The sequence below is a fragment of the Electrona antarctica genome (genome assembly GCF_951216825.1).
Source record: "Electrona antarctica genome assembly, chromosome: 10".
Taxonomy (NCBI): domain Eukaryota; kingdom Metazoa; phylum Chordata; class Actinopteri; order Myctophiformes; family Myctophidae; genus Electrona; species Electrona antarctica.
The window spans coordinates 10917665-10945520 of record NC_136791.1 but is presented as its reverse complement, the minus strand read 5'-3'; the positions used below and the strand labels follow the sequence as shown (position 1 = coordinate 10945520).

At 46.4% G+C, this 27856-nt stretch overlaps 1 protein-coding gene across 1 annotated transcript in view; it reads left to right on the top strand.

The window, feature by feature from the left end:
- The window catches only part of ttc27 (tetratricopeptide repeat domain 27), a 174091-nt gene that overhangs the window by 7882 nt on the left and 138353 nt on the right, over window positions 1-27856 (top strand). Inside the window, exons 3-5 of the mRNA XM_079512396.1 lie at window positions 692-821; window positions 5326-5466; window positions 16901-17003. Of these exons, the coding sequence (XP_079368522.1) occupies window positions 692-821; window positions 5326-5466; window positions 16901-17003 (374 nt within the window). The remainder of the gene's footprint in view (window positions 1-691; window positions 822-5325; window positions 5467-16900; window positions 17004-27856) is intronic.

Here is a 27856-nt window from a genome sequence, read left to right as displayed (position 1 = left end):
GGGCGGGGCGGGGGTCCCGAGACATTGCCAAAGCATTTCCGGGGGTCCCCGGCCAAAAACGTTGAGAACCCCTGCACTACGGTATGATCGTTGTATTCTTTCCTTTGGCTCTTTTTCTGATTCTATGCTCAAAAATACTTCTCTGAAGAAGATTTTTGCAATGCTGTTAAATCTCAGAAAGCTGTCAGTATAGCGTTTGGTGGTCCAAGATACGCTCCTGTCTACTCAAACCGCTGCTCAGGCTGAGAGATACGCTCCTGTCTACTCAAACCGCTGCTCAGACTGAGAGAGATACGCTCCTGTCTACTCAAACCGCTGCTCAGACTGAGAGATACGCTCCTGTCTACTCAAACCGCTGCTCAGACTGAGAGATACAAATGCCTTATAAATAATTTGTTCTCACACTTGGCACGAATAAATAAACTAATAAAACCACACCTGTGTGAAGTGAGGGGCGCTCTTATCATCATACATCATCTCATTCCGGCCAATCACAGTTTGCGTCCTCACTTTCCCGTCCTCACTTTTGTCTTCAATGTATGTGTATACACAAAGCCGGAAGGCTGGGCATAGGAGGGGCTAGCGCCCCTCAAAAATGACACGGATGATGTCACAGTCTTTTATTGAGTTAACAACGTCCATGTAGTATATCCACTGCTTTGCCACTCAGTCCACCTGTCTCTTCCTCCAGACAGTTGACTCTGATGGTCCTGGCGGTGGCCTGCCTCCACCTGTTTGCCCAGAGTAACTGGACCGGTCCTACTGTCACCATCCATGTTCCTGACCTGCTGCCTCCAGCCCTGCTGTCTTCCTTCCCCCAGGTATGAGGGTCTGCATAATGTTAGGGCTGGGCCATTTGGACAAAATCTGACATCACAATATTTTTGTCCAAATACTTTTATGGATATTGTACAATTATATCGTATTGTGACGTTAATATCAATTTTCTTTTAACATTTTCAAGGATTTTTCAAAAATTGCACATACCGGTAATAGTGAGCTTTTAGATTGGCTATTTAAGTATCAGATAAGGCGACTAAAACCAGGAAAAGACAACCCCTGTGCCATATCACAATATTACAAAATCCCAAATCTCAGTCAATATCTAGTCTTGTATCACGATATTGATATAATATCAGTATAAACCCAGCCATAAAATATGTTGCATTGTATGGACACTTTTCACAAAGCATGTTTGTTTTCTGTACGTCTAAGTTTTCAACATATAAAATAAAATCATCATCGTACCAAAACCCGTTCTCACGGATGACAGTTGACTGGCCCTTAAATACCCGCTGCTATATTATTATATCACAACATAATGTTAGCCTATATCACATATCATTGACCTAAATGGCGTTATATCAGCAATTAAAAAAAGGTTAGGCTCATGTCTTTTTCATAAATTACTTTTGGACATCTGGAAAACGTTAAACATGCGCGATTGACGCATTAGCCTACTTTACCTGGGTGACATCAACTTCTGATACATATACTTGACATGAAATGATAATCGTGTACCGTCACCGTGTAGCATTTTGTTTCATTAGCGCGATCGTGATGAAATAGGCTGCAGCTGTTGTTCCGTGGCTGTGCACACATATGAACGGGTGAAGATCATAGGAGGAGGTGAAGAGAAAGAGTCAACTTTTCAAACTGGGACAGTTTCCCAGTTTCTAGGAATTACATTTTGGGCAGGCAAGATGAGTCGTCGTCGCACAATCAGTAACACAAAAGGTTTTCAAAGAGATATACCTGCCAGACGAGTAGGATACAAAGGCTGCCTGAAAGGCACGCATTTGCATTCAAATGGGTGATTGAGGGTCGCAGTCGCACTCTACTACACGCAACGGCCAATCCGCTGCCTGTGTTTGTCCTTTCTTTTTTTCTCCTCGTCATCAAATGGATTTTGAAATACGACGGGAAAACTTCTGATTCCCTTCTTGCGCACTGGTCGTTGGGAACCTCTGCCCTAGGGTACAGTAGGTACCTTCACAAAAAACATGCAGTAATCCTGGTCTCTATACTGCCTGACTCCTCTGATGGAGGGTAAAGGAACTAGTTTGAATAACGTGTTCCTTCCATGTGCTACGTCCTACCCGGGAAACTCCCTCCCCCTGATAGGTGATACAAAGCAGCCTGCTCACTCCTCATGCATTAAAGGAAGCATGAGCCCAGGTTGGCAGAGGGAGAATCGCGCCCAGGATTACAGTTTATGCAATTGGCACTGGGTGAAGAAAATGGGTTACGAAAATCGTAGGATGATCGTCAGTTTTATTCGTCATAGTTTTATTCGACGAAATGAACACTGGCTCACCTTCCGCAGTGGTCTTCAGTCCTGTGAGGAGCTCTGAATCACAGAGGGAAAAAAAAACGTGTTTAATTTATTCTTTCCCTCTTGAGATTATTTAAAATAATCCACATTTGATCCACACCTTCACCCAAAATGACATTCAGTGTGTTTGATGACAGAAATGACTGTAGCGTGTGTGTGTGTGTGTGTGTGTGTGTGTGTGTGTGTGTGTGTGTGTGTGTGTGTGTGTGTGTGTGTGTGTGTGTGTGTGGTGTGTGGTGTGTGGTGTGTGTGTGTGTGTGCAGCACATGGCACAGCGCTCATCGCTTCATGACACAGTATGATGAATGTTGTGACCATGTGACCCCATGGCGCCCTTTGCTCTGGGTAATGAGGTTGTATAGAGTCACCCTTTGCTCCGGGTAATGAGGTTGTATAGAGTCACCCTAGTGACAGCAGAAATGGGGCGGGTCAGAAGGACGTGCTCGAAGCACACCGATAATGAACCATCTCGGGGGTCCCAATTATGCAGGGTTGAGGAGATCGCTTCGTCTCAGCGTGGCGGCGAGCGAAGCCCCGATAAGTGTGTTTCACACCGCCCTTACGCCAGAGGAGAGGGACGTTTCTGCTGTCTTAAGACATTTCTGCCGAGGCGATGATTTATCTGGGCTGTCACTTAATCCATTCTGGGCGGGAACCCCTTTTTGGTGTTAGCATTATGTTATGCTTTAGCTATTGAAAAATAGCAGATCTACAAGCTCATAGCGCGCCACCGAGTGGCGCGCTACGAGCTTGTAGGTCTGCTATTTTTGAAAAATCGAAGAACGGCTGACATAGAAACATAGCTTTTTCAGAAAACTGTCAGGATGTAGAAGACATTTTTAGAATCTGATCTCAGGTCAGAATGGATTAAAGGAGCCCATACTGTAAACGCTGCAGCCCTTCCACTGCGCATATATGATGGGATACGGGAGGAGATAGACGGGGGAGATCCAACTCCATATATGATCATATATGATGGCATACGGGAGGAGATAGACCGGGGAGATCCAACTCCATATATGATCATATATGATGGCATACGGGAGGAGATAGACCGGGGAGATCCAACTCCATATATGGTCATATATGATGGCATACGGGAGGAGATAGACCGGGGAGATCCAACTCCATATATGGTCATATATGATGGGATACGGGAGGAGATAGACCGGGGAGATCCAACTCCATATATGATGGGATACGGGAGGAGATAGACGGGGGAGATCCAACTCCATATATGATCATATATGATGGCATACGGGAGGAGATAGACCGGGAGATCCAACTCCATATATGATCATATATGATGGCATACGGGAGGAGATAGACCGGGAGGTCCAACTCCATATATGATCATATATGATGGCATACGGGAGGAGATAGACGGGGGAGATCCAACTCCATATATGATCATATCTGATGGGATACGGGAGGAGATGGACCGGGGAGATCCAACTCCATATATGATCATATATGATGGGATACGGACCGGGGAGATCCAACTCCATATATGATCATATATGATGGCATACGGGAGGAGATAGACGGGGGAGATCCAACTCCATATATGATCATATATGATGGCATACGGGAGGAGATAGACGGGGGAGATCCATCTCCATGTGAGACCGCAGATGTAGCACAGCCATTGTCGCACGGTGGAACGTCTTTTGATGAGTATAGCACAAGAGAAAAAAAAGATGTTGAGTATCTCATCCAACTTGCTCAAATTAATAGTGATACTGATGAAATGGTCTATTAAACAGGATATTTGTGTGAATATTTGGTGATTTATCATGCTGCCAATGAGTTGTATAGCTTCATGCCACTCCTGATGCAAATTCTTAACCACTCCAGTTACAGTTCCAGTTTAAGCCCATAGACCAGACAGAAACCCTTGGCCTGAGTTGATCTAGTCTCACGTTACCAGACAACTATTCCACAATCTCCGAATGCTATATACAGTAGAGTCTGGGACTATAGCCCCCATGAGCTGAGTAACGGAAGCTGCCATTTCCGTTCACGAAAATATATTTTTTATTTCCTTTTCTGCTAAGCAACAAGCTATAGCCTTAGATGTTTTCTATTTATATTAGGATAAATATGCGCGACTGTAAAGACGAAACGGAAGTGGCGAGGAGGCCCCTCTTTTCGTTAGCCCAGCCTGTATGATGAAGCGTTTGGAAATCGCGGAGGCAACAGTCTGGTAACGCGAGACTAGAGTTGATCAAAACTTTGCTTTAGATTGAGAACAGGACCAAATGTTTGATGACATCCTGTCTTATGGTCTTAACCTCTCACCTTACCTTTGACCCCTCTCATTCAGACGATTCCCGCTCATGACCATTTTCGGCGAGCGACGTGGCTATAAGCCAAAGTTTGGCATTACCTCCTAAATGTGGAGACTAAAATTGGGTTTTTGTTTTTGTTTTATTATATTTGACCTGTCACAAGAGATGGCCTGGTCCTAACGCTCCATATCTCTGTCTGTTGTCAGTGGTGAAAAGTAACTAAAGTACATTTACTTAAGCACTGTACTTAAGTACAATTTTGAGGTATTTGTACTTTACTTATACCTTTACTTATATCCAATACTTCTATCAAATACCTTTACTTCTATTCCACTACATCTCAGAAGCAAATACTGTACTTTTACTCCAGTACAAGCTCACAATGCGTTGTGAGTCATGCGACGCATTGTGAGCTGGTAGATCTGCCATTTCCAAAATATTTGTATACATTTGAAAACTTGTGAAATGGGACATTCTGCATAATGAGTACTTTCTACTTTTGGTACTTTTAAGTACATTTTGATGCCAATGCTTTTGTATTTTTACTCAAGTAAATTTTGAATTCCGGACTTTTACTTGCAACGGAGTGTTTCTGAATTTCAGTATTGATACTTTTATTATTAAAAATTATTATTTAAAACATTTGAGTACTAGTTTCCACCACTGGTCCTAACGCTCCACATATCTCTTGTCTGCCAGCCAAAGGACCTGACCGACGCACTCCACAAGAGCCTGCTCATAGACGGGGAGTCTGTGTACAGCCTGGTGGCCAATCCTTTCCTCCTCCTCCTGGCCCGCGTCCTCCTGCACAACTGCTCCGCCAAGATGGACAGCCTCCAGGTAAGACCAGTCGCCACCGCTCTCTAAAGCAGGGGTTCCCAAAGTGGGGTCCGTGGACCCCCAGCGGTCGTTGAGGGAGTTCCAGGGGGTCCCCAGCTAAATGATAGTTTGGAACCAAATGGACCATTATGGGTCTGTAACTCTGAGAGTACACAAATGGAACCAAATGGACCCTAACGGGTCCATTTGGTTCCATTTGTGCACTCTCAGAGTTAAATTAACATTGATTTTACAATCTAAATCGGGGGTCCCATGAGATAGAAATGCCATTAAATGGGGGCGTTCGTAGACTAATGCATGTCAAACTGGGGGTCCTTGAAATTAAACGGGTTGAGAATCACTGCTAGAGCCATAAAAACCTTCTCTTATGGGGGTCCCTGGCATATCGTTTCAAATGGGGGTCCGCGGTATAATTAGTGTCAATTTGGGGGTCCTTGACATGAAAAGATTTGGGAACAACTGCTCTAAAGGTCCTTTCAAACGGGCAGCGATTAACGTGCGGAGAAGTCGAGAGGCGACGATGCAAGCGTATTTACGTGAGCACGGTCCTGTGAAAATGACGACTAACTAGACCTGTTGAGCTTTTTTCTTTTACACTTGCGTTGTCATGCCCCTCATGACCAGACCTGGAGCGGACCTGTCGTTGATCCAGGCGACAATGTCTGTTAATCGATCTGAAATACCTTAATGCTGTGTTCACACGCGCTGATGCAAAGATTCAGTCTAACATTCATTGTCAATGGAAGCCAGCGACGTGAAGATACAGAGATACACCTGACACCTGCAGACCCTTGGTGGTCCGCGGAGGTATTGCATTGTTTGTTTGTTTATACAAAGAGTACTTTTCCTTTTTTTTTATTTAACTTTTGCTACTCTTGTATCTTGTTTGCATGTGAATAATAACATTTTGAGAGAGGACTTGGCGTGTCCTGTTTGGTCCAGGGAAAAAATACTTTTGCAAATGTGGCTGTATCCAAGAACAATGTTGTGCTTCGTGCCAAATTATATCCCTGCTCTTTAATGGTAATAAAATGCTTGCTTGCTGAAAACTAGATTTTAAATGTTGTCCAGCTCATGAATGTAGCCTGGGATAGTGTGATTAGTGAGTAACAAGGGAAAAAATCTTAACCCATGGAATGGTTCATGAACCCCCACCGGTGAATCCAGTTTTATCGCGCGTCTACACGAACACAATTGGCCCATGTTCGGGGAAGGGAAGCCGGAGAGGAGGGTGATAATTGTCGTAATCCTGCAGGCTGGGGTGGCGCCTGTCAGCAGGGAGTGTTTGGTGGGAGGAGTAGGACGAAATGTCCTCCCGATGGGGGCTCCTCACTGGTACGTGAGTCATGTTGTATACATACATACTCCAGTTTTAGGTGATAATTTAGCACCTAAAATGGTGATAAGAGTCGAGGCCATCATACTCACGGCGATGTCCTTAAGCATTGACCGCGCCTCGCTCTGGTTCAGATGCGCAACCCTCTCCTCTCTCTCCCCCTCTCTCTCTCTCTCTCTCTCTCTCTCGCACGGCCGTCACATGAGAGACACACGCACACACACACACTTTTGGGCTCTCTCGCTCAGGCAGGCTGGTGCTCACGACACTGCTGCTCAATCTCTACACACACCGGTTTAGCAGAGAGGAGGAGGTTCTTTCTCCTCTGCTTTGTCCTCTACTGCCTCTATTCTACTCCTTTCTGTTTTCTATTCTATTCAGTCCTTTTCTCTCGCTTTATGTCGTCGCTTTCTGTTGCTGTCTCTATTCTTCCATTACTTTGTTCTCTCTCCATCTCTCTGCTCTGTTTCTTTGCTCCTCTGTGCCTGCAAAACCAAGGGGACCGCCAACCCCACTTCTAGACCAATCAGTGAAGGAGGTGATAGCACCAACCCGACTTCTAGACCAATCAGTGAATGAGGTGATAGCACCAGAGTGAAAGGACTTGACGAATCTAGACCAATCAGTGAATGAGGTGATAGCACCAGAGTGAAAGGACTTGTCGCAAAGTAAAAACAGAGTTCTAATAATCAGCTTAGCAAGGCTGCTCACTATGGGAGTTTGCGCCTCCTGGCGTGAACACAGAAGCATTTATTTATAAGCTCACAGACAATATATGGGCTGGGACTTTAAGACGCAAAGGACGTTGACCCCGCCCGCCGGTGCGCTGGTATAACAGTCAGTCAACGCCCTGCGGCCTCATTCGTTTTGTTCTTCTCATGTGTAACACACAACGCAGCGAAGTCTCCCGATTGGTATCTGATTTTTTCCATAAGGACGAGAAGGTTTCTCGGTACCGCGGAAACTACCTTTCCCCGAGGCTTCAAGTCGAAGAAAGACGGTAGGTCCGCTTTCTTTTACCGGGTTAATACTAACTTGGTGGGTAATTTAGCTTTGCATAGTGGCCCGGCGTGGCCCTAGCTAGCGTTGTAGTTAGTTCTACTATAAATTACCTGTGTGACGGTCTGTAGCGCGGCTAGAAACAGCCAGTTTTTGCTTCCACACGAACTTTCGTTGGCCTCAGGGTCTCGAACGTGTGACGGACTTGAACGGTGTTACAACCCGTTTAGCTTCCACACGTGTGGCGGCGTTTAGCGGTGGCTAGTAATAGCCCGCTCTAGCCAACACACACACGTCCTGTGGTTTAGCCCTCGACGGAGTGGTGACCTGAGCAGTAATTAGTAATAATACTGTTTAGCTTCCACGTTTGTGACGGTCTTTAATAGCGGCTAGCGATAGCCCTATTTTAGCTTCCACACGCACTTGACGTCTTTTACAGTGACTAGTGATAGCCCTGTTTTAGTTTCCACAAAGTGACGGTCTGTTACAGCAGCTAGCGATAGCTCTGTTTTAGCTTCCACACGCACGTGACGTCTTTTACAGTGACTAGTAATAGCCCTGTTTTAGTTTCCACATAAAGTGAAGGTCTTTCACAGCAGCTAGCAATAGCTCTGTTTTAGCTTCCACTTTGAACGTGACTGCCTACTAACTCGGCCCCATTTGCCTTGTTTGTAGCTTCCACGTGCATCTTAGCATTGTAAGATGTCTGAGTCCCCGACCAAGGCTCGTCGTCGACGCCGTCGCGCCCTAGTGGACGCTGATAGCCAGTGCATGCAGAGGGCCTGCAAGTCATGCAGGGGCCTGCTCTCCCATGACGACATGCACGACGAATGTCTTTACTGTCTGGGCTATGGCCATGCTGTGGAGGCGGTGGAGAACCCAGAGCGATGCCCACATTGCTCTGCCTTCTCCGACATCCTTAAGCGTAGCAGACGAAAGCGCTCCCACAGGGCGTATCGGACACAGCGGGTCGCCCACGCACGGGGGAGAGAGGACGAAGCCCAGCGTCAGGAAGCCTCCAGGGAGGCAGCTGACCCTAACCGCTACTCTCCAAGCCTCTTCATCGGAGCCCCGACCCCCGGAGAGGCAGCCCGGTCCCTCACGTCTGCTGCAGCACAGGACGCCTACGATGCAGCGAGGAAGCAGGGAGCCACTCCTGAGGAGGCGGCACACGCCGTCGCAGCGACTGTGGCAAAGAGGGCCTACGCCGCCGCTGTGAAGCGGGGAGTAAAGCAGTGGTCCGCTGACATGGACGCTCCACTCCCCGACGCTCCTGACGTTGTCGTTCTTGCGGACGACGACGCAAGCGTGGAGCAGGCTCCTGGAAGGGACAACGCTGAGATGAGCTCCGGGGAGTCCTCATCTCAGGAGTCAGCATCCTCCTACACCTCTGACGAGGAGGATGATGGAGAGAGCCGCGGCAGCAGCGAGAGCGACGCTGAGGAGGCAGCCCTGCCTCCAGTCGTCGAGACCGCTCAGGCGGCCGACGTCGCCGCTCCAGCACCACCAGCTACTGCAGAAGTTGCACCGGCTGCTGCAGCCCCAGCCGGCCCCGCTGTAGCTCCGACGGATCCAGCAACGGCGGCCCCAGCTGAACCACAGCTCCACTATGACAACACTGACATCGTCGAGTTGTTCAAGAAGGCTACAGCTCGCTGTGATCTGGTCTGGCCGGCCAGTCTTGAGCCTCCAGTGGCTAAATACACCCTGTGTGAACAGTTTCGCAGGAGGATTCAGGGCGACCTAGCGAAGCCCCAGACCAAGGCTGAGATCCCCCTCGATGGCGGGTTCCTGAACTCCCTCATGGTGTCTTGGGCTCAGCCCTACGCAGCCTCCACCTCCCTGAGCGGAGGCTTTAAACTGCTGGACTGCGCAGGACAACGGGAGGCGGGCCTCGAGGCCATGCCTCCGATGGACAAGTCCTTCTCCGGCTGGCTCATGGGTATTAACCCCAATGTCTTCAATAAGGACCCGGACTTCTCCTTGCCTACGGACAAGGACGACTCCAAAGTCAACAAGGCTGCCTACAAGTGCGCCTCGACCGCGGCCAGAGCGTTGAACGCCACGACCCTTCTGCAAGGGTCAGTGTCTCACGTCCTGCTGGAGGTGGGTGACAAGCCTACCCCCGAACGCATGGCTGAGTTGAGGCGCCTGCACCTTGAGCTCCTCCGTCTCACTCAGGCCCAGACGGAGATGGTGGGCAGAACCATGGCGAAACTACTGGTCCTTGAGAGGGCCAGGTGGTTGGAGTTGTCCCCTAAGGTGGGACGCACTCCACTGGAACAGAAGGTCTCCACTTCGACACTCTTCGCGTCCATGCTGGAGGAGATGCGCTCCCGCGACGGACAGACGAAGACTGACACGGAGGTCATCGGCGCTTGTCTCCCGGCGACGGGAGCACGGCCCAAACAGGCTCAACCCTACAGGCCGACCTACGAGCGCACCAAGGACAGGGTCGATCGTTCCAGGTCCAGGAGGGACACCTTCAAAGTCCCCGACGCCCAGAGGGCTCCGTCGGCGTCTGCCTCATCTTCCCGCCCACCTCGCAACCGCAAGAAGGTCGATAGGAGGCGCCCCTCTGCCTCTCCGGCCGGCGGCCCCCGCAATGGGGCTAAGAAAGGAGGGCCACCCGGCGGGAAGGCGAAATAACCAGACCCGCCCCACGGGGAGACGTCGGACACAGTCTCCCCCACCCTTCCCCGAGTTTCTTTGAAGCGCGGCATAGTGGCCACGGGCCTCATGCCGGACGCTCTCAGTGTGGACAGAAAGAGGACTTGTTTTTCGAAAATAAATGTTTCTCCTGTATTTTCTGTGCCACCACGATTTCCAATAAAGCAGTGTTCTCTACTGAAAACCGGTCTCATGGATCGTCATTTGAAACTGAGGGGGATGGGCCCACAGCCCGGGCCTTCAAGGAGGCCCGTGGCAGTCGGCCGAGTTGCAAGCGTAGCTGCCGTGGACACAGCGCCAGGGCCCCAGGTCCATATTGCAGGACAGAGGCCCCAGGCCCAGGTTCTGACCGTAAGGGGCGCCGCTCTGCCACAAAAGGGTTCAGAGCTGGCTTCAACTCCTCTGGCACTGTGTCTGCAGGAATGGAATCGGTGTGGTGTTCATCCTTGGGTGTTGAACACCATCTCGAAGGGGTACAAACTACAGTTTGCCAGAAGACCTCCCGCTTGTGGGAACGTCCTGTTCTCGCAAGCGAGTGGTCAGGCAGCCGAGGTTCTCCAGGACGAGATAACGTCTCTGTTGGAGAAGAAGGCTATACGTGTGGTGTCCATGGAGCAGAGCAACACAGGGTTTTACTCCCGCTACTTTCTCGTGAAAAAGAAAGGGGGGGGCATGCGGCCCATTCTAGACCTACGTGCTCTGAACGGCTATTTGAAAGTGTTTCACTTCAAAATGCTCACGAGCAAGGCTCTGCTGCGCATGATGCGCCGAGGGGACTGGTATACAACTCTCGATCTAAGAGACGCGTATTTCCACGTTCCCATCTACCCACCACACAGGAAATTCCTGCGGTTCGGCTTCAAGGGACAGATATACGAATATCTGGTCCTTCCGTTCGGGCTGTCACTAAGTCCAAGGACTTTCGTGAAATGTACACAGGCAGCCGTCGCCCCGCTGCGCCAGCGGGGCGTTCGGGTAGCAATGTATGTAGACGACTGGATAATTTATGCGGACTCGGCGTCAACACTGCGACTACACACAGGCTGGGTGGTAGATCACTTGACGTCTCTGGGTTTCAGCATAAATTACGCCAAGAGCGTGTTGGTGCCGACACAATCGATAGATTACATAGGCATGACGTTGAACGCTGTGTCTTTCACGGCGCGTCTCTCCGACGAGAGGATCCGCTCGTTTCAGTCATGTCTGGCGTTGTTTCAGACGGGCAACAGGGTCCCGTTCCGGACCTGTCAGAGGTTGGCGGGTCTCATGGCCTCTGCAATATCCGTTATTCGGCTAGGCAGATTGTACATGAGACCATTTCAGAGGTGGATGCAGTCACTGGGTGTAGGACAACATCGTTGTCAGCATCCTGTGACCGTATCGGTGGGATGCTTCGAGGCATTACGTCAGTGGAGAGGCGTTCAATTCCTCTCAGAAGGCGTGATTATGGGGATGGTCGTATCCCGGAAAGTACTCACGACGGATGCCAGCCTGTCGGGGTGGGGTGCCACCCACGAAGGCAGGGCAGCCAGAGGTGTATGGAGTGGCAGCATCAAGTCTGCCCACATAAATTACCTAGAGCTGATGGCGGTAATGTTGGCGTTGCAGCATTTCGAACCGTTCATCAGCGGTTGCCATGTCCTGGTCAGGACGGACAACACGACGACAATGTGCTATGTCAACAAACAGGGGGGCCTACGGTCCACCAAACTGCATGCGCTAGCACACAGACTGACGTTATGGTGCGACGAGCACCTTCTGTCGATCAGAGCCTCCCACGTTCCGGGACTCCTGAACACGGGGGCGGATCTGTTGTCCAGGGGCCGATACCTCTATGCGGCTTGGTCACTGCATCAAACAGTGGCCAGACAGATATGGGAGAGGTTCGGCAGGCCACAAGTGGATCTGTTTGCGTCGGACGAGAACAGCAAGTGTCCGCTGTTCTTCTCCATAGCAGGGACGGCTCCACTGGGTTTGGATGCCCTGGCGCACCAATGGCCCCAGGGCCTACTTTACGCGTTTCCCCCGTTGTCTCTCATCCTTCCCACGCTGGAGAGAGTGAGAACGCAGCGCCTGTCAGTGATCTTAGTGGCCCCAGGGTGGGGCTCTTGGAGGTCAGACATAGTCCCTCTCCTGTGCGACCGGCCCTGGCAACTTCCGTTGCGCAGGGACCTACTGACCCAGGCGGGAGGCGAGATATTCCACCCACGGCCGGAAGATCTAGACCTCTGGGCCTGGCCCGTGAGAGGTTGAATCTTGGCGCGGAGGGTCTTCCCCAGAGCGTCATCGACACTATTCAGTGTGCGAGGGCGCAGTCGACCAGGGATGCTTATGATATGAGGTGGCGGCTGTTTGAGGACTGGTGTTCACCAGCTCAAGTTGTGCCGTTTCAAGCACCAGTGAGGGTCATACTGTCATTCCTCCAGGACCTCCTGGACAAAGGCAGAGCCTTTAGTACGGTTAAGGTGTATCTGGCTGCTATCTCAGCCTGCCACATCGGGTTTGAGGACAAGACGGTGGGCCAGCTCCCACTGGTGCGCCAGTTCATGAAGGGGGCTAGCCACCTTCATCCGGTAACCAAGTCTCTGGTCCCCTCGTGGGACCTTGCTTTGGTTTTGGACTCTCTGTCCCAGGTGCCATTTGAGCCCTTGGAGGGGTTGAGTATGAAGCTATTGTCGCTGAAGACAGCGTTATTGCTAGCTTTGGTGACCGCTAAAAGGGTCAGTGATATCCATGCTTTGTCGACGAGTGCGGAATGCATGAGATTCAATGGAGATGCAAGGGTGGTCATGAAGACCAATCCAGCATTTCTACCTAAGAACCGCCTAGCTACCCCGGTTCCGATGGACTTGGCGGCGTTCTGTCCGCCTCCCTTTGCCTCTGAGGAGGATAGGAGGAGGCATAACCTCTGTCCGGTGAGGGCGTTGAGGTTGTATTTGGACAGGACTAAAGCGACGAGGAAGACTACACAACTGTTTGTCTCCTGGGATCCCAAGACGGTGGGACTGCCTATCTCAAAGATTAGGCTTTCCCAGTGGATCGTGGAGGCTATAGAGCGGGCCTACTCTGGCAGGAATATGGTGCCTCCCGTAGGGTTGAAGGCACATTCCACGAGGGGAATGGCATCGTCCTGGGCCCTCTGTAGTGGGGTCTCTGTTCAGGATGTTTGTTCCGCTGCAAGTTGGGCATCGTCTTCCACGTTTGCCACCTATTATAGACTGGATGTGACAGCGGCGCCAGTGGCGCATGCAGTCCTGGGCGTAGCCTCCAGGTGAGGGAGAGGCTTAGTTCCCCACGGGGGACGTTGGTTTTCTCCGGGGCGTTACGGCAGTTTGTTCTGTCGGCCCCTCTTAGGCACTTTTGGCAGACTTGGTCTGTTGGCCTTCCCAATAAGGTGCAGTGGTCCTGTTGTGGGACGTACTGTGGTCCTTTTCTCACAGATGAGGGTACGGGCCCTAGGGGTCCAGACTTCGCGATGACAATAAGGGAGTTAATGAAGTCTCCCATAGTGAGCAGCCTTGCTAAGCTGATTATTAGAACTGGGGGTTACGAATGTAACCAAAGTTCTATAACAGCGAGCAAGGCTGCTCACCAAGATTCCCTTCTTGTTTGCTTGAGAAGAGAACAATTGCTATCGAATGAGGCCGCAGGGCGTTGACTGACTGTTATACCAGCGCACCGGCGGGCGGGGTCAACGTCCTTTGCGTCTTAAAGTCCCAGCCCATATATTGTCTGTGAGCTTATAAATAAATGCTTCTGTGTTCACGCCAGGAGGCGCAAACTCCCATAGTGAGCAGCCTTGCTCGCTGTTATAGAACTTTGGTTACATTCGTAACCCCCAGATATGTGTCGGAGTCTGCAGTGATAGCTGATCACCGCGGTGAGTGATTTAATGTTGTAGTTTTCTAACCCTTAGAAAACTACACCGCGGTGATAACCCATCACCTCAAACTGTATCAGTATCAACAGTGATCACGCAGAAAGGTGTGGAGAGGAATAAATTAGCATAGCAACTAGGGACGTTAACAATGAATCTATAGTCGATTGATTGCCTTTAACCCATTTTGACCTGAGATCAGATTCTAAAAATGTCTTCTACATCCTGACAGTTTTCTGAAAAAGCTGTTTCTATATCAGTGGTTCTTCGATTTTTCAAAAATAGCAGGCCTACAAGCTCGTAGCTTGTAGTTCTGCTATTTTTCAATAACCAGGTTTTTAGCTTTCAAGACGGGAATCCATTTTGGGTTCTTGTTGCTATCTACAGTATAGCAACATAACATTTTTGTTATGTTTTTTCAGAAAACGTAGGTCAGAGCTGCTAAACAATTACAATACCAGTGGTTCTCATAATTGTTTTTTTTCAAGAACCATCATAACTTTGAGAGTGTACAACGGGTCCATTTGGTTCCATTTGTATACACTCTGAGGTTAAATTTGGAACCCTTATAGGAATCGTTAAAGGGAACCGAATTGTTAAAATCCTAGTGGATCCCAACCCTAATCACAGACGCACACAGATCTATGCAAGAAAAGGAAGGTGTCAGCGTGTCCGCCACCACCTCATTTTCCAGTTTATTTATTTACGCACAACAGAAAACGAATCAAATCGCTGCTTCCTGCCTCTTTGTCACAGCTCAGATCGTGGCGTGTTGATGAATTCATTCTAATGTGGGTTTCTCAGTTGAATACTAACGTTGGATTTGGGGGAACGGTGGAATGGTGGTGAGGCTATGAATTCTGATGCGTCCCACACGGAGGCTTGCGTGTGCGTGCGTGTGCGCGTGTGTGCGTGTGTGTGTGTGTGTGTGTGTGTGTGTGTGTGTGTGTGTGTGTGTGTCTACTCGGGTCAAAGGTGGCCACAGTCATCAATGTTTTACTAGCCTAAGGGGATATATAAGACATAACTATGTATGTACAGCCGAGGATGTCTACTTGCACAGGCAAGACATTAATAATGAAGTATTAGGTGCTTGTGTGTGATTATGTGTTGCCCATTAAAACCCAACAAGCATGACCATTTGAATGGAGTTTCCCACCAGGCACAACAACAGCCTTTGTCCTGGTGAGCGTACGTACTGTAGAAGCAGCCCCTCAGCTCCCCACCCAGCCTTTTAAATGCTAATGAGCTATAGGGGGGATTAATTGCCAATACACTTTTTCACCAAGCATCGGGGAGTTGGACTGCACACGCTCAAGGTCACGGTGTCCTCTGCCATGGCTGACACCTCTCCTTCCACATCGCCATCCATCCATCCATCCATCCATCCATCCATCCATCCATCCATCCATCCATCCACCTCTGTTCCCTCTCACCCATTGCTTAGTTTATCGTACGATCATGGCATTTACGATGAGTGACACTCTGTATAAATCTGGCTTAACCGAAAGGGTTCATGTGCTCGCATTATGTATGCATGTGCATTTTAATGCACAGGAACCTGTGCATGTATTTGTGCGTGCCTGTGTGTTGGAGAACATTTATTCTTGTAGATCTGCTTTTTTTCAATAGCTAAAGCATAACATAATGCTAACACCAAAAGGGGTTCCTGCCCAAAATGGGTTAAGGCACAGTATGGATGTTTACGCGGGACCGGCGAACGGGTCATGTTGCATCGCAAATGAGGCGAGAGATATCCTCCATGATACGCAAATAAGCATTTTCCACGGTTCACTGACACTCTCTCAACACTGAACGAGTAAGGCAGTAGGGTTGACAGTTTGGTGTGGTATGAGCTTACATGGCTGCTAGCTGTTCTTTATTTTGCTGCCTCTTTGCGTTACAGTCAGATGTAGGCTGAAAAAGCCAGATTAAATTTTTTAAGATATTTTGCCTTTTTATGCCTTATTTCAGTGTAGAGACAGAGAAAGAGAGGGGAGACATGCGAGACAAGATGAAGGGTGGTATTCGAACCACCGCTCACTAAAAGCATAATGGCTTAGCCAACACGCACCCAGGCTGGGTGTGTGACTGCGTGTGGAGTTGGCTATATGTTTAACCCATTTTGGGTGGGAACCCCTTTTGGTGTTAGCATTATGTTATGCTTTAGCTATTGAAAAATAGCAGATCTACAAGCTCATTGTAGGTCTGCTATTTTTGAAAAATCGAAGAACGACTGACAGAAACATAGCTTTTTCAGAAAACTGTCTGGATGTAGAAGACATTTTTAGGTCAAAATGGGTTAAGGATTGGCCAGCTCTTGGTAAACTTGGTGTGCACAACTTGGTGGGCATGCAGTGCCGTCAATGATGGTGTCTTATTGTGGTGAACAGTGTTGCATTTACTGACATTTATTTTTATGGAGGAATTGTTGGTGGTAGGTTGTTCTGTCACTTCTCATTCTTTAGTTGTACCCTTACTTACCCAAACCCTTGCTTATTATGGCTATTAATCTTCTTGTTGTTTTTTTTGTTTTTAATTTGTGTCTGTAGCTGCTGCCCTGGTGGACCTTGCGCTATGTTAAACTTCACCAACAGATCTTGGAGGCCCGCTCTCAACAGCTTCTCACTCTGTCAGAAAGCAGCATGGAGAAAGGTTGGTGGACCAATATAATAGACACACATGCTTGAAGTAGGTTGTTACACGCTAGTTGTATTGCAAAAAAAAATCATAGATATTGTGTTACTTAATTGCAAATTTAGGGTTAAGGGACAACATCTGCATTTACAGATAAAAAAAGGATTGTCATAATGCTATATAATATCAAAGTGGTTAAAGGCAAATAGTACAAATAGTAATAGAACAGCTTGAACGGTCAGGTAAGTTCAGAAAAGACAACTCATAATGTATGCCATATCATGATTATTGATATAATATTTGTCAAAAAGAGTAGAGGGCTGATGGTGTGCCTACAACATGTTGCATTGGTTCAGATGAAACCATGCTAGTTTGATGGATGAAAATGTCCTTTAGCCACCTCACCTCTTTGTCAATTATTTGCTATGATTATGGTTCATTAACTAAGAAGACTCCTCTATAATCACCCTCATGTTGCTATTTGTAACATAATTGTATTGCTTTGTAAGCCAATTTTGTGAAGAAAAAAATATTGTATTTCGTTTTTTTCCCCCCTACGTATCTGATAAACATCTGGTTATCACATTGCAGGAGAAAATAATGAATTTAAGCAGGACGCTTACTGGCACTGAGATTGACAGGTATCTGCTGGAGGCCACCACTAGTCGGGTGAACAGCTTGAAATTAAATTGTGCTGGGAAACAGAAAATGTATGTATGTAAAACAGGAATTTAATTGGACAAGACCTGCTACTACGCAGTTTCTTCTTCGTCGTGTCTGTCCATCCTCTATATCACGTCTTTCCAGTGGTTGGCGCAGGCGAGTGCAGCGGCATTTGGTTCGGCCAGGTCATCTCCAGTGCATTGTGGAGCAGAGATACATCTCATGATGTGGTCCATTGTTTGTGGTTCGCCACACACACATGCACCAGAAAAAGTCAGTTTCCACTTCTTCATGGATGCCTTGCAGCGTCCCTCGCAGTATATCCAGTCATGTGATATTTCTTGACCATTTGTGGTCAAGTGTATTAGAGGCCAAATAGAGTTCAAATGGAGATCCTGTGCACATTACCGAACTTATATTCTGTACTACTTGTAAATAAATAAATAAAATAGAAAAAATACCATTGTGCCACAATAAGTATACCATACCACCCAATTAAGATGTCTTATTTTTTTTCTACGGTAAATGTAGGCGGAGTGCTACACAAAGCTGCTGATGTGTGTTGTAGCGACATGTGTTCAGTTAGCCCTTATGGTCCTAATAGAACACAAATGGATGCTTTATCTTATGTGTGAGCCTCAAACTTTTGTGTTTCTTTACATGTGCAGGAAATGTACGTATGTACGTGTGCAAACTGTGAATGTTTGTTGTCAGACGAGGTCAGGATGGATGGGACTTATAAGGGCCTTGTTGCTGCGTCGGCACGTTGGCACCTGAAGTGGATATTCCTGGTAAATTGGAGTCCTCTTTCATTTGAGGAACAGCAGGCTGTGTGCATTTTAAAACAGATTGGGGCGCCTTTAATTTCCCCAACACTCTCCCACGTAGAAGGATTCCACTTAAAGAAAAGCAACCTCTAAGCACTATTGTATTCCCTTTATCTTTATGAAGCACAGACAGGCTGGAAGGAGTCACGTGACGGGGCCCCACTAGTACAGTATAGACACAGATACACCACCGGTCATCAGCACATAAAGAACCACATGGAGTCACTAAACGCTTATTTTACCGTGTCCTAGTGGCTCAGAGGGCTCCTGTATGCTAACAGTATTGAGCATTAATGCCAGTAGTCATTATTTCCTGGCCAAGTACAAATAAAACCAGATGTTTTTATTAACACTTGGAGTATTCACTGCATTTCGGATCTGAGAGGCAAAATACTGAAATGGCTGCTGAGATAATATTCCTATTAGATAAAAGCATGCTTATTATAAACGTGTCTCCCCCCTTCATTTTATTTTCCATCTTACCTATGATGTTGTTCCATCGTCTTCTCTGGAAATGAACACTATTAACACTTTGACGCCATACCCCGCGTTCCCCGCATTTTAATCAAATATCCAATGCTGCCGACATTGTTTTATTACCTTTGGAGCATACGCTGAAGTATTTGCAGCTTTCAACTACGAAAATCCGGTAAAAAATGGTTCGATGGTTTGTCATGATGAGACGAGCCAGCGGCCATGACAATGCGAAACGAAACCACAGTGCAGAGCAAGTTGTAGTCCAAACAAACCCCCGGTCACTTGCATTGGGCTCAATTTCCCAGAAGCCCTAGCAGCCCACATGATGACTTGATTTCCGGTTTCGTCATCATAACGCGACGGTCTCGTCATCAGGTCCCGGATAAATGCGCTGTTTCTTTTTAATTATTTTAAAACAGAGAATTAAACGCATTAAACAAATAGCGGGGATGTCGTATTATGCAGCGGCGGAACACTGGATCAAACAATTAGCGGCAAGCAAACGGTGATTTCTACATAGTTAGGTGCCCGTGCCGTGCAGCTAAAATAGCCGAGACACGTCGCGCAGCATGCAGCACGTTTGTGAGCTTGTAAATCAGCTATTTTTGCTGCACAAAAGTATAAATCAGGCATTACGGGTAATATGAGCTTGCAACCTAGTAGAGAATTGGAAAGATTAGCAAAGGTGTTCTGACAGCCGGCATGCCAGATGGGTTGACCACCTGAAGTGAGCCGCATTCCTTTCTGTTCCAATTGTCTCAAACCAAGAGAGACAGGTGTTCTCACTGAGACTGAGCCATTTTTTTCCACTGACACTGCTGTTCTGTCCTTCCTAGCCCATCACCATCTACGCCCCATTTGACCCGGGCTTCCCACGACTGGCCCATTTATTATTCCTCTCGTTCCCTTTACCAGCTGAACTCCATTTCTCAGTAATCCTAATCACTTTAGAGGGATTTGGAGCTCAGGCCAATATAAAATTGCAGTGTTCTCTTGCACCACGGCATTCACTCCAGTTTTGATATACTAACCTGTTATTCTCCTTCATCAATTGTTGTGACTTTAGTTGGATTCATGTCCTTATGTCTACGACTACCTGCTACATCAGGGGTTCTCAACCCGTGGGTCGCGACCCCTCGGGGGGTCGCCAAATTATTTTAGGGGGTCCCCAAATTATTAAAAAAAAAAAAAAGATTTTGTTTTTTATTTATTTTTTCACGATTTTTCAAAAATAGCAGACCTACAAGCTCGTAGCGCGCCACTCGGTGGCGCGCTATGAGCTTGTAGATCTGCTATTTTTAAATAGCTAAATTATAACAATGCTTAAAACACCAAAAGGGATTCCCGCCCAAAATGGTTTAAGGTTATTGTAGCAGTCAATTTATATTGGGGGTCGAGAGGGGGCGGGGCAGGGTCCCGAGACGTTGCCAAAGCATTTTCGGGGGTCCCCGGCCAAAAACGTTGAGAACCCCTGTGCTACATCACCATACACTTACACCCACATCAACATACTGTAGTATGTATTTCGTAAAACTCGATAGCACATGAACCCAGCCGATAATAATAGTCTTGTGTTGCCAGACGGAGAGATCTGGCTACCGATATGTCTGAGGACTTCTAAATGCCAAGTAGTTATTGGAACAGTGTGTGGCCACTAACAAAGCGTATGCCTACTGTCTACCAATCCAGTCACCACTCCAATATGAAGGACTGCCCTAAAGGCTTTGGATTGACTCTGCAATGTGTTTCTTTTTCACCCAGTTTTAGTCATAGGCATGTAACGATACACTTAACTCACAATACGATACGTATCACGATATGAGGTTCACGATATTTTCAACACAAATGACAGAAAAATATATTTTTTAATGATTTATCTTCCCCCCAAGCTTTTTTCACAATTTGTATTTAACTACATACATTAACTACGCAAAAGTAGCATTACTTTTCATGTAAAATGACTTAATTTCTGTGCAACAACTGTAAACATGCTTTAATGTTTAAACTTAGCTCGAGTTAACATTTCTTCTTTTCTTTGATGGCATCTTAGGATAGATGTAGACCTATTTGACAGTGCAATAACATAATTCCTTGATGTATTAATGAGCGTCAATAATGACCATCACCTGTGTCACAGACACATACAGCTCCCCTCTGCAGGCCTCTACTACTGAAAGTGACTGAATGGAGTCTGACTCATTTCTCTCCAAAAGCACGTGAATATGATGGAATATGATTACAGCTCACATTTCATATCACATACTAGCCCCCCCCCCCCCCTTTTTTATCGATATTCATTTTTAATAAATCGATACATATCGTCGGGATATAATATCGATATATATCGATATACGATATATCGGTACATGCCTATTTAGTCATGAAAGCTGGGACATTGTCTTCATTCGTTTTTTGTGTTTTTCAGAAATTGTTACAGTTCAATTTACTCACTATGTATATACTTTGGCCGGCCTTCTGCTGCATGTGTATTCTGTAGACAATCCTAATGTATTTATATTGTGCTTTTGCACACCCTGTAAGCCAAGGCATTCAAAAAGTCAGTGTGTAAAAAAAAATGACACTGAACACACTTAACACTTTATACCCTCTATTACTTTATTGTACTTGTGTAATACCCTGTATTTTAGTATATGTTCTATTATAATGTTGGCAAAGTCTGGTGGAGCACGTCGCACCAACATTTGACACACGGAAATAAATCCCTTGATTAGTAGTCATAGCTAGCTTTATTACTTTCTTCCATTTCCCGAAAATGCTTTCTGATTGTGTGACTTCCTCACAGGCTCCGGAACTCAACTTGATCAGGGAACTGGAGTTTTTTTTCCAGTCCAATATTACAAAGACAAATCCACTGACCCAGAATTAACTGTTAAGATCAGTTTTGAGTCTGAACTTGTGAATACACAAGAAGTCTCGGCCGATTGTAATCCTCCTTCTTAGAGCTTATCATCCATTGATTGATTTGCTATCTTCAAAAGGGCATTCGATAGCTTAGCGTGAGCTTAACGTTAAGTGGCCTGCTTATCTGTCACTGGGAGGAGGTCATTGAAATCGCCAAGACTTCACCACCCTTGACGAGCCCTTTTCACAAAATGTAGAAAGTCAGTCTAGTGTCAAGTTAAAACAGGATTCTGTGCTAATTCCACTCACTGGAAATATTTGATGTGGAAGTGAGAGGTCAGGTTTGTGCAGTGACTTCAAAATGTCACTTAGGATTTATAGTTGGTTTATAGTAAAATGGTAATTGTCTCCACCAGGCTTAAGGCATGGGGAGAGAGTATGTTTTGCACTCCGCCCGTCCGTCCGTCCGTCCGTCCGTGTGTCAGTCCGTGTACTCACTGTACTAAATATTGACATTTCTGTTTTTATAAACTGAGTATAAATGTCAGTATGAATAAACAACCTAAATGTCCACAATTTAAAATGTAGGCATTTAGCATTCACTCTAAATCCAGAGCGACTTACAGTAAGTAAGAACAATAACATGGTAATACATCAAATACATACAATATCAAAGACAAAAGAATCATACGTAAGCTAAGAACCTAACAGTGGAATATCTAATGAAACTATACGTAGACACTATAGAGTGCTATGTCTACATAGTACATAGCACTGCTCCACTGCTACAGAGCTGACAATGAGGTTATATCTTCCCTTCTTCTCTGGAGTCCTGCCTCGGGGCGGACCAGAGGTAGAAAGCTGTCGTTCCCTAATGTCATCGCTAGGGACACATGCTTCAGTAGGCAGAAACTGGGGGTGGCAATGAAGGACCGGGAAGTCTGGCGTAGCATTGTGGAATCCATGATCTCGACCACGGTCAAAAAATGATCATGATGTCTACATAAAATGCTATCTAAGTTACATAAGTTGAGCCTTTGCATATGCCTGTAAGGTCGTCGAGGCTAGGGCAAGTGCTACCGCAAGTGCTACGGGCTAAGATGGAGTCTGAACTTGACGTGGGTTTTCAGACTACGGCGGTAGATTTGGAGTGAGTCTGCAGTTCTGATTTCAATGGGAAGTGCATTCCATCGTTTTGGAGCACGCGGGAGAGTTTGTAGGGTCCGATCAGACTTGCAAGATATGGGGGTGTCATACCTTTGGTTGCTTTGAAGGCCAGCATCAGACTTTGTATTTTGCGACCAGGAGCCAACGGAGGGAGCGGATGCATAATGTGTCATGCTCGGATAATAGAATTGATTTGATGTCAAATATAGAACCATCATAGTTCAATAAACAACAATAAAAAAGTTTGTACATGAGTGGGTGAGGTGGGAAGGGGGTGTACGACACGATATGGTGCTGCAGCTGCACTGGCTTTGAGTTGTGTTTGTGTCCCCGCTAACAACCCGCATTTGCATTGAAAATGCAGTACCTCGGCTCAGTCGGCTGGCACCTGGCCATTTCTCCCCAGCACCTGTCCACAGCGGAGTCGACGCTGACCCCTTTGCTAGCGCTGCTGGTGACTCATCCTGATGGGCTGTCTTAACCACCACACTCTAGAGGAGAGAGAATGGGAGGGGGGGGGGGGGGGGGGGGGGGGGCTCCAAGGAAGAAGGGACAGGTGGAGGGAGGAACTGTAATTAGGCTGGCGGAGGAAGGAAATGTCAACCATCTATGGCTCATGCCTACAGTATCTGCACTGGTCGTCGTCTGTAATCACACCATAGGAGACCAACAGCCAAATATCCATCTAGGGCTGTCTGGAGAGAGACACGGTGTAGCCTTGATGCTTCACCTCAGTCGCAACGCCGTCTGAGAACAATGCTCTTAGTTTCCGCAGGCACTAGTGTACTTTTCTTCCCCTTGGCAGAGATGCACATGGTCTTGCGCTGGCTAGTATGGTGCCCCATGTCATTTCTGGGGACAGGATGATTTGAGTTTTGGGACATGCAGACATAGTCAGGGCCAGGAGTTTGTGTAAGCCGGTCATGTCCGTACATCATCCAGCCAGGTCCAGTCAGTGATCACTGCCAGATGGCACCATGGCCAGCCTTCCCTTCTGTCACTGTTGCTTCTGTCACTGGGCTAGACGCGGCGCCACTGCTGCCAATACAAACCACAATGTTGTGTTACAGTCTCAGAGATATGAGCAACACCAGAGCTTTGTGTCTGCCTGGACATAATTCAAGTCAAAGTGTAATTCCCAGAACCGATTTAACGACATTTGATTTCTGGTTCTTTCTGGTATTTGTTGCGTGATAGTATTGGCTACTACTATTTTAAATTACTTTTGGTAATGTTAGTTCTTTGTCAAGCATTCAGTTAGTAACTATCTATGGGCCAATACTCCAGTGTCTTCAGAAGCTCTTATACAGACATACCTCTTCAGGGAGATTATGTAATTGTATTGTAGGTACATTATGGTAGTCTTGATGCTGTTATCCAGGGGAGTGATATCCTCTTCCTATAGTGGAGACACTGTTGAGTTGAGTCACTTGTTTTGACTCGGAAAGCTGTCTCTCAGCCTGCGAACTTCGTTGCATAGCTCAACACAGTGGAAATAAGAAATGTGGAAATAAGCCCTCAGGGCTGTTTAATCGTACCACTGTACTATTTGCAAACTGTTAATAAAGCATTCAATCAAAAACAGTCCAATAGATGGAGCCAATAACTTACTGTTATTGTAACTAGCTTGACTCAGTCCAGAGTGGGTCGAGAACTCTCGAGGCGCCCTTAAAGATAACATTATAACACTTAAGACTGTAAAATAAATTATTGAGCCAAGAAAGCTGTAAGACAAACTTGCTCTGAATGACACAGGAAAACGGGTTGCCAGTCACAATACAGTGGACAAGCCATGGACAGCACAGGTCGCTTTCCAATGTGTCGACTGGCGAAAGGTTCAGCACCACCACCAGTGGACAGCAACACCATGCCTTTCAATGATCGATGGAGAAGCAAAGTCTTTTGCACACATTGTCAGCTATAGGGACGGGTGTAATAATAATAATAATAATAGTAATGGATTGCATTTTTATAGCGCTTCTCTATGCACAGAGTGCTTACTCAAAGCACTTTACCATGGTCTATTCATTCATAGCGGTAAACAGTCAACGCCAGCGTCCTCACTTCCCACACCAATGGTGGTAACCACTGGAGGCAATGTAGATAGGAGGAGCCGGGATTCGAACCACCGACCCACGGATCATTGGACGACCTGCTCTACCTCCTGAGCCACAGCCGCAGTGTAGATTGAATGACCCATACACCGTCTGCTCTTGCACAATAAAGACAACTTTTATTATAAACGCAACGTGTCGGTCATGGACCTTCTTTAGGCATTGGCAATTACAGAGGGATAACATTCCCAAGGGAGCAAAGCAGTATACAGAGCCATCGGTACATCATCATTGGAACATATTGAATTATGACAAAAATAATTAACAAACTAAATAAACAGCCCTGGTCAGCCGCGGGGCACTTGCACCCTTTCCCCCCTGAGGTAGCTCTGCTAATGAGGAAGGGAATACAAGATGCATTCAAAATAATATAATAATATAAAATATTAAAACAACACCCTGGATGATCTATAAGGGTAAAGGCCTGCCAGCCAATTATGTAATATCATAGCACGATACACCTCTCAATGTCTTACATTTTCTTTACAAACCAACATACATCAAAAGGGAACAAAGCTAATGAATGATACAATTGGGACACACACAACAACACACAAAACACACAAAACATAATACATACAGTATACCATAGAACTAAACTAATTGCAGAGACTAAAAGTTGATTTAATTTAATTATCCTAATTAGTCACTCATGCAAAAAGAGAATGTGGGTTATGTTCATAACCCACATGCTTCCATTACAGTAGATCCAAGGAGGAGACTTGGTTCTCTGTATTAACCCATTTTGACCTGAGATCAGATTCTAAAAATGTCTTCTACATCCTGACAGTTTTCTGAAAAAGCTATGTTTCTATGTCAGTCGTTCTTCGATTTAAAAACAATAGCAGACCTACAAGCTCGTAGCGCGCCACTCGGTGGCACGCTATGAGCTTGTAGATCTGCTATTTTTCAATAGCTAAAGCATAACATAATGCTAACACCAAAAGGGGTTCCTGCCCAGAATGGGTTAATAATAGCGATCCCATTCAGTGTACGGTCTTCTACTGTATGTACGTTTTTACACAGGCGTGTAATAAGGCGTGCAATTATGTTATTTCCTGCTTGGGTAGGTTTTCTTGTATCGTTTATTAAAAGTAATTCGTTATTATTTGTCACACTGTTTCAGTGTTTCCTCAGGCCTGTTTTCAGGCCTGAAGTGATCAAATGGAGAGGATAAGCTGCATTCATTGCATAAAATAAGAATGCTGTGACCTACATTATAATTAAAACGCCACAATTGCATACAGAGCATCTTAATAAACAATGTTACAAACTTCAGTGAAAATAATACGTTTGTTAGAATCAATTAAAAACATATTTGGCATTTTGATGCCTTTGGAAATGTAATTTACCATTATGCACCATCAAGTATTTTTTGACCATTGCTAAGGACTTACGGATAAAACTGTTAAATAATATTATGTTGAGTAAAGTTGTTGAGCTACTGTTGGCTGATGTGCACTGGTCATATATGGAGAGTGTCTTGAGTGTACAGGGTTTGATGAGGGCACAGGTAGGGCCGGGCCTTCATTTTTGGCCCTGTTGAGAACTCTAGTTTTCGCTGGGTGCGGCTGCACAAGTAACTTTGGGGCAGGCCCGTCTAGAGTTTAAATGGACAGGTATCAGTTAACAGGGAGAGAACATCCAAACGGGAAGCACGCACATCTCAAAAATGTCGACGGGTGCAGGAAAAAAATATACATACAGGAAGAAGGTAGGAAGTCCGCACACCGTTCTTTAAGCTCCCATCAATTTTATTAAGGAATCAGGAATCAACGAATGATGAAGGAATTCTGATCAAGACCCGGAGGGGTCGAAACGTAGATTCCTGATTCCTTAATAAAATTCATGGGAGCTTAAAGAATGGTGTGCGAACAGTTAAAAGGGAGACATCGAAGAGGAAGGCTGGATGGGGAAGGATCAACATATGGAACACGTTCTGACATATATCCATATACTAATATTGATGACATCAGGGGTCTCCATATATGGGCTTAAATGCGACAGCAGGTCGCATTTACTATGATATGAACCCTGATTTACTATCATCTCTGATGATGTCATAGTGATGTCACGACCTGGGCACAATATATGACGTGATATATGATTGCGACCTTTGGTCGCAATTACAATTTAGGCGTTTAGCAAATGCTTTTATCCAGAACAACTTACTATACAAGTCCAAGAATAGCGTAAATGAAAACAGTTTGCCAGTAGTAATACAAAGGACAACGCAAGGCAGCACAGATCTCTGGTGGTTGAACAATGCATGCACATCAAACATTCCCAATCTCTATAAAACTTGCCTGACTTTGCCGTCGATTAGCTAAAGTCTGCATAATAAGATCACTGGGACGTTCAACAAAACGTCCTACAAGCTGTTGTTGGCCTGATGGGTGGTTCTGGACCATGCCTGTACAATTTATGTATTTATTTATTAAGGGAAATATTGTATTTGTGTGTATTGTGTCAAACGGTTGATTCCCCACTGATGGTTGAGAGGACGTAAAACATGCAACACCTTCTAATGCAGTGAATGCGCACACACACACACACACACACACACACACACACACACACACACACACACACACACACATGTTTCTTGTGTGTTTAACACCTCTCAGCGTTGACAGATTGCGTGCCAAAAGGTTCCCCCATGCCCCTCCCAGGCTCCCACGCATGCAGACCCAGGGAGATTATTAGCTATGCGGAGATTACCCCAGAGAAATCCATGCTTTTCCCCCCCATTTTCCGACTA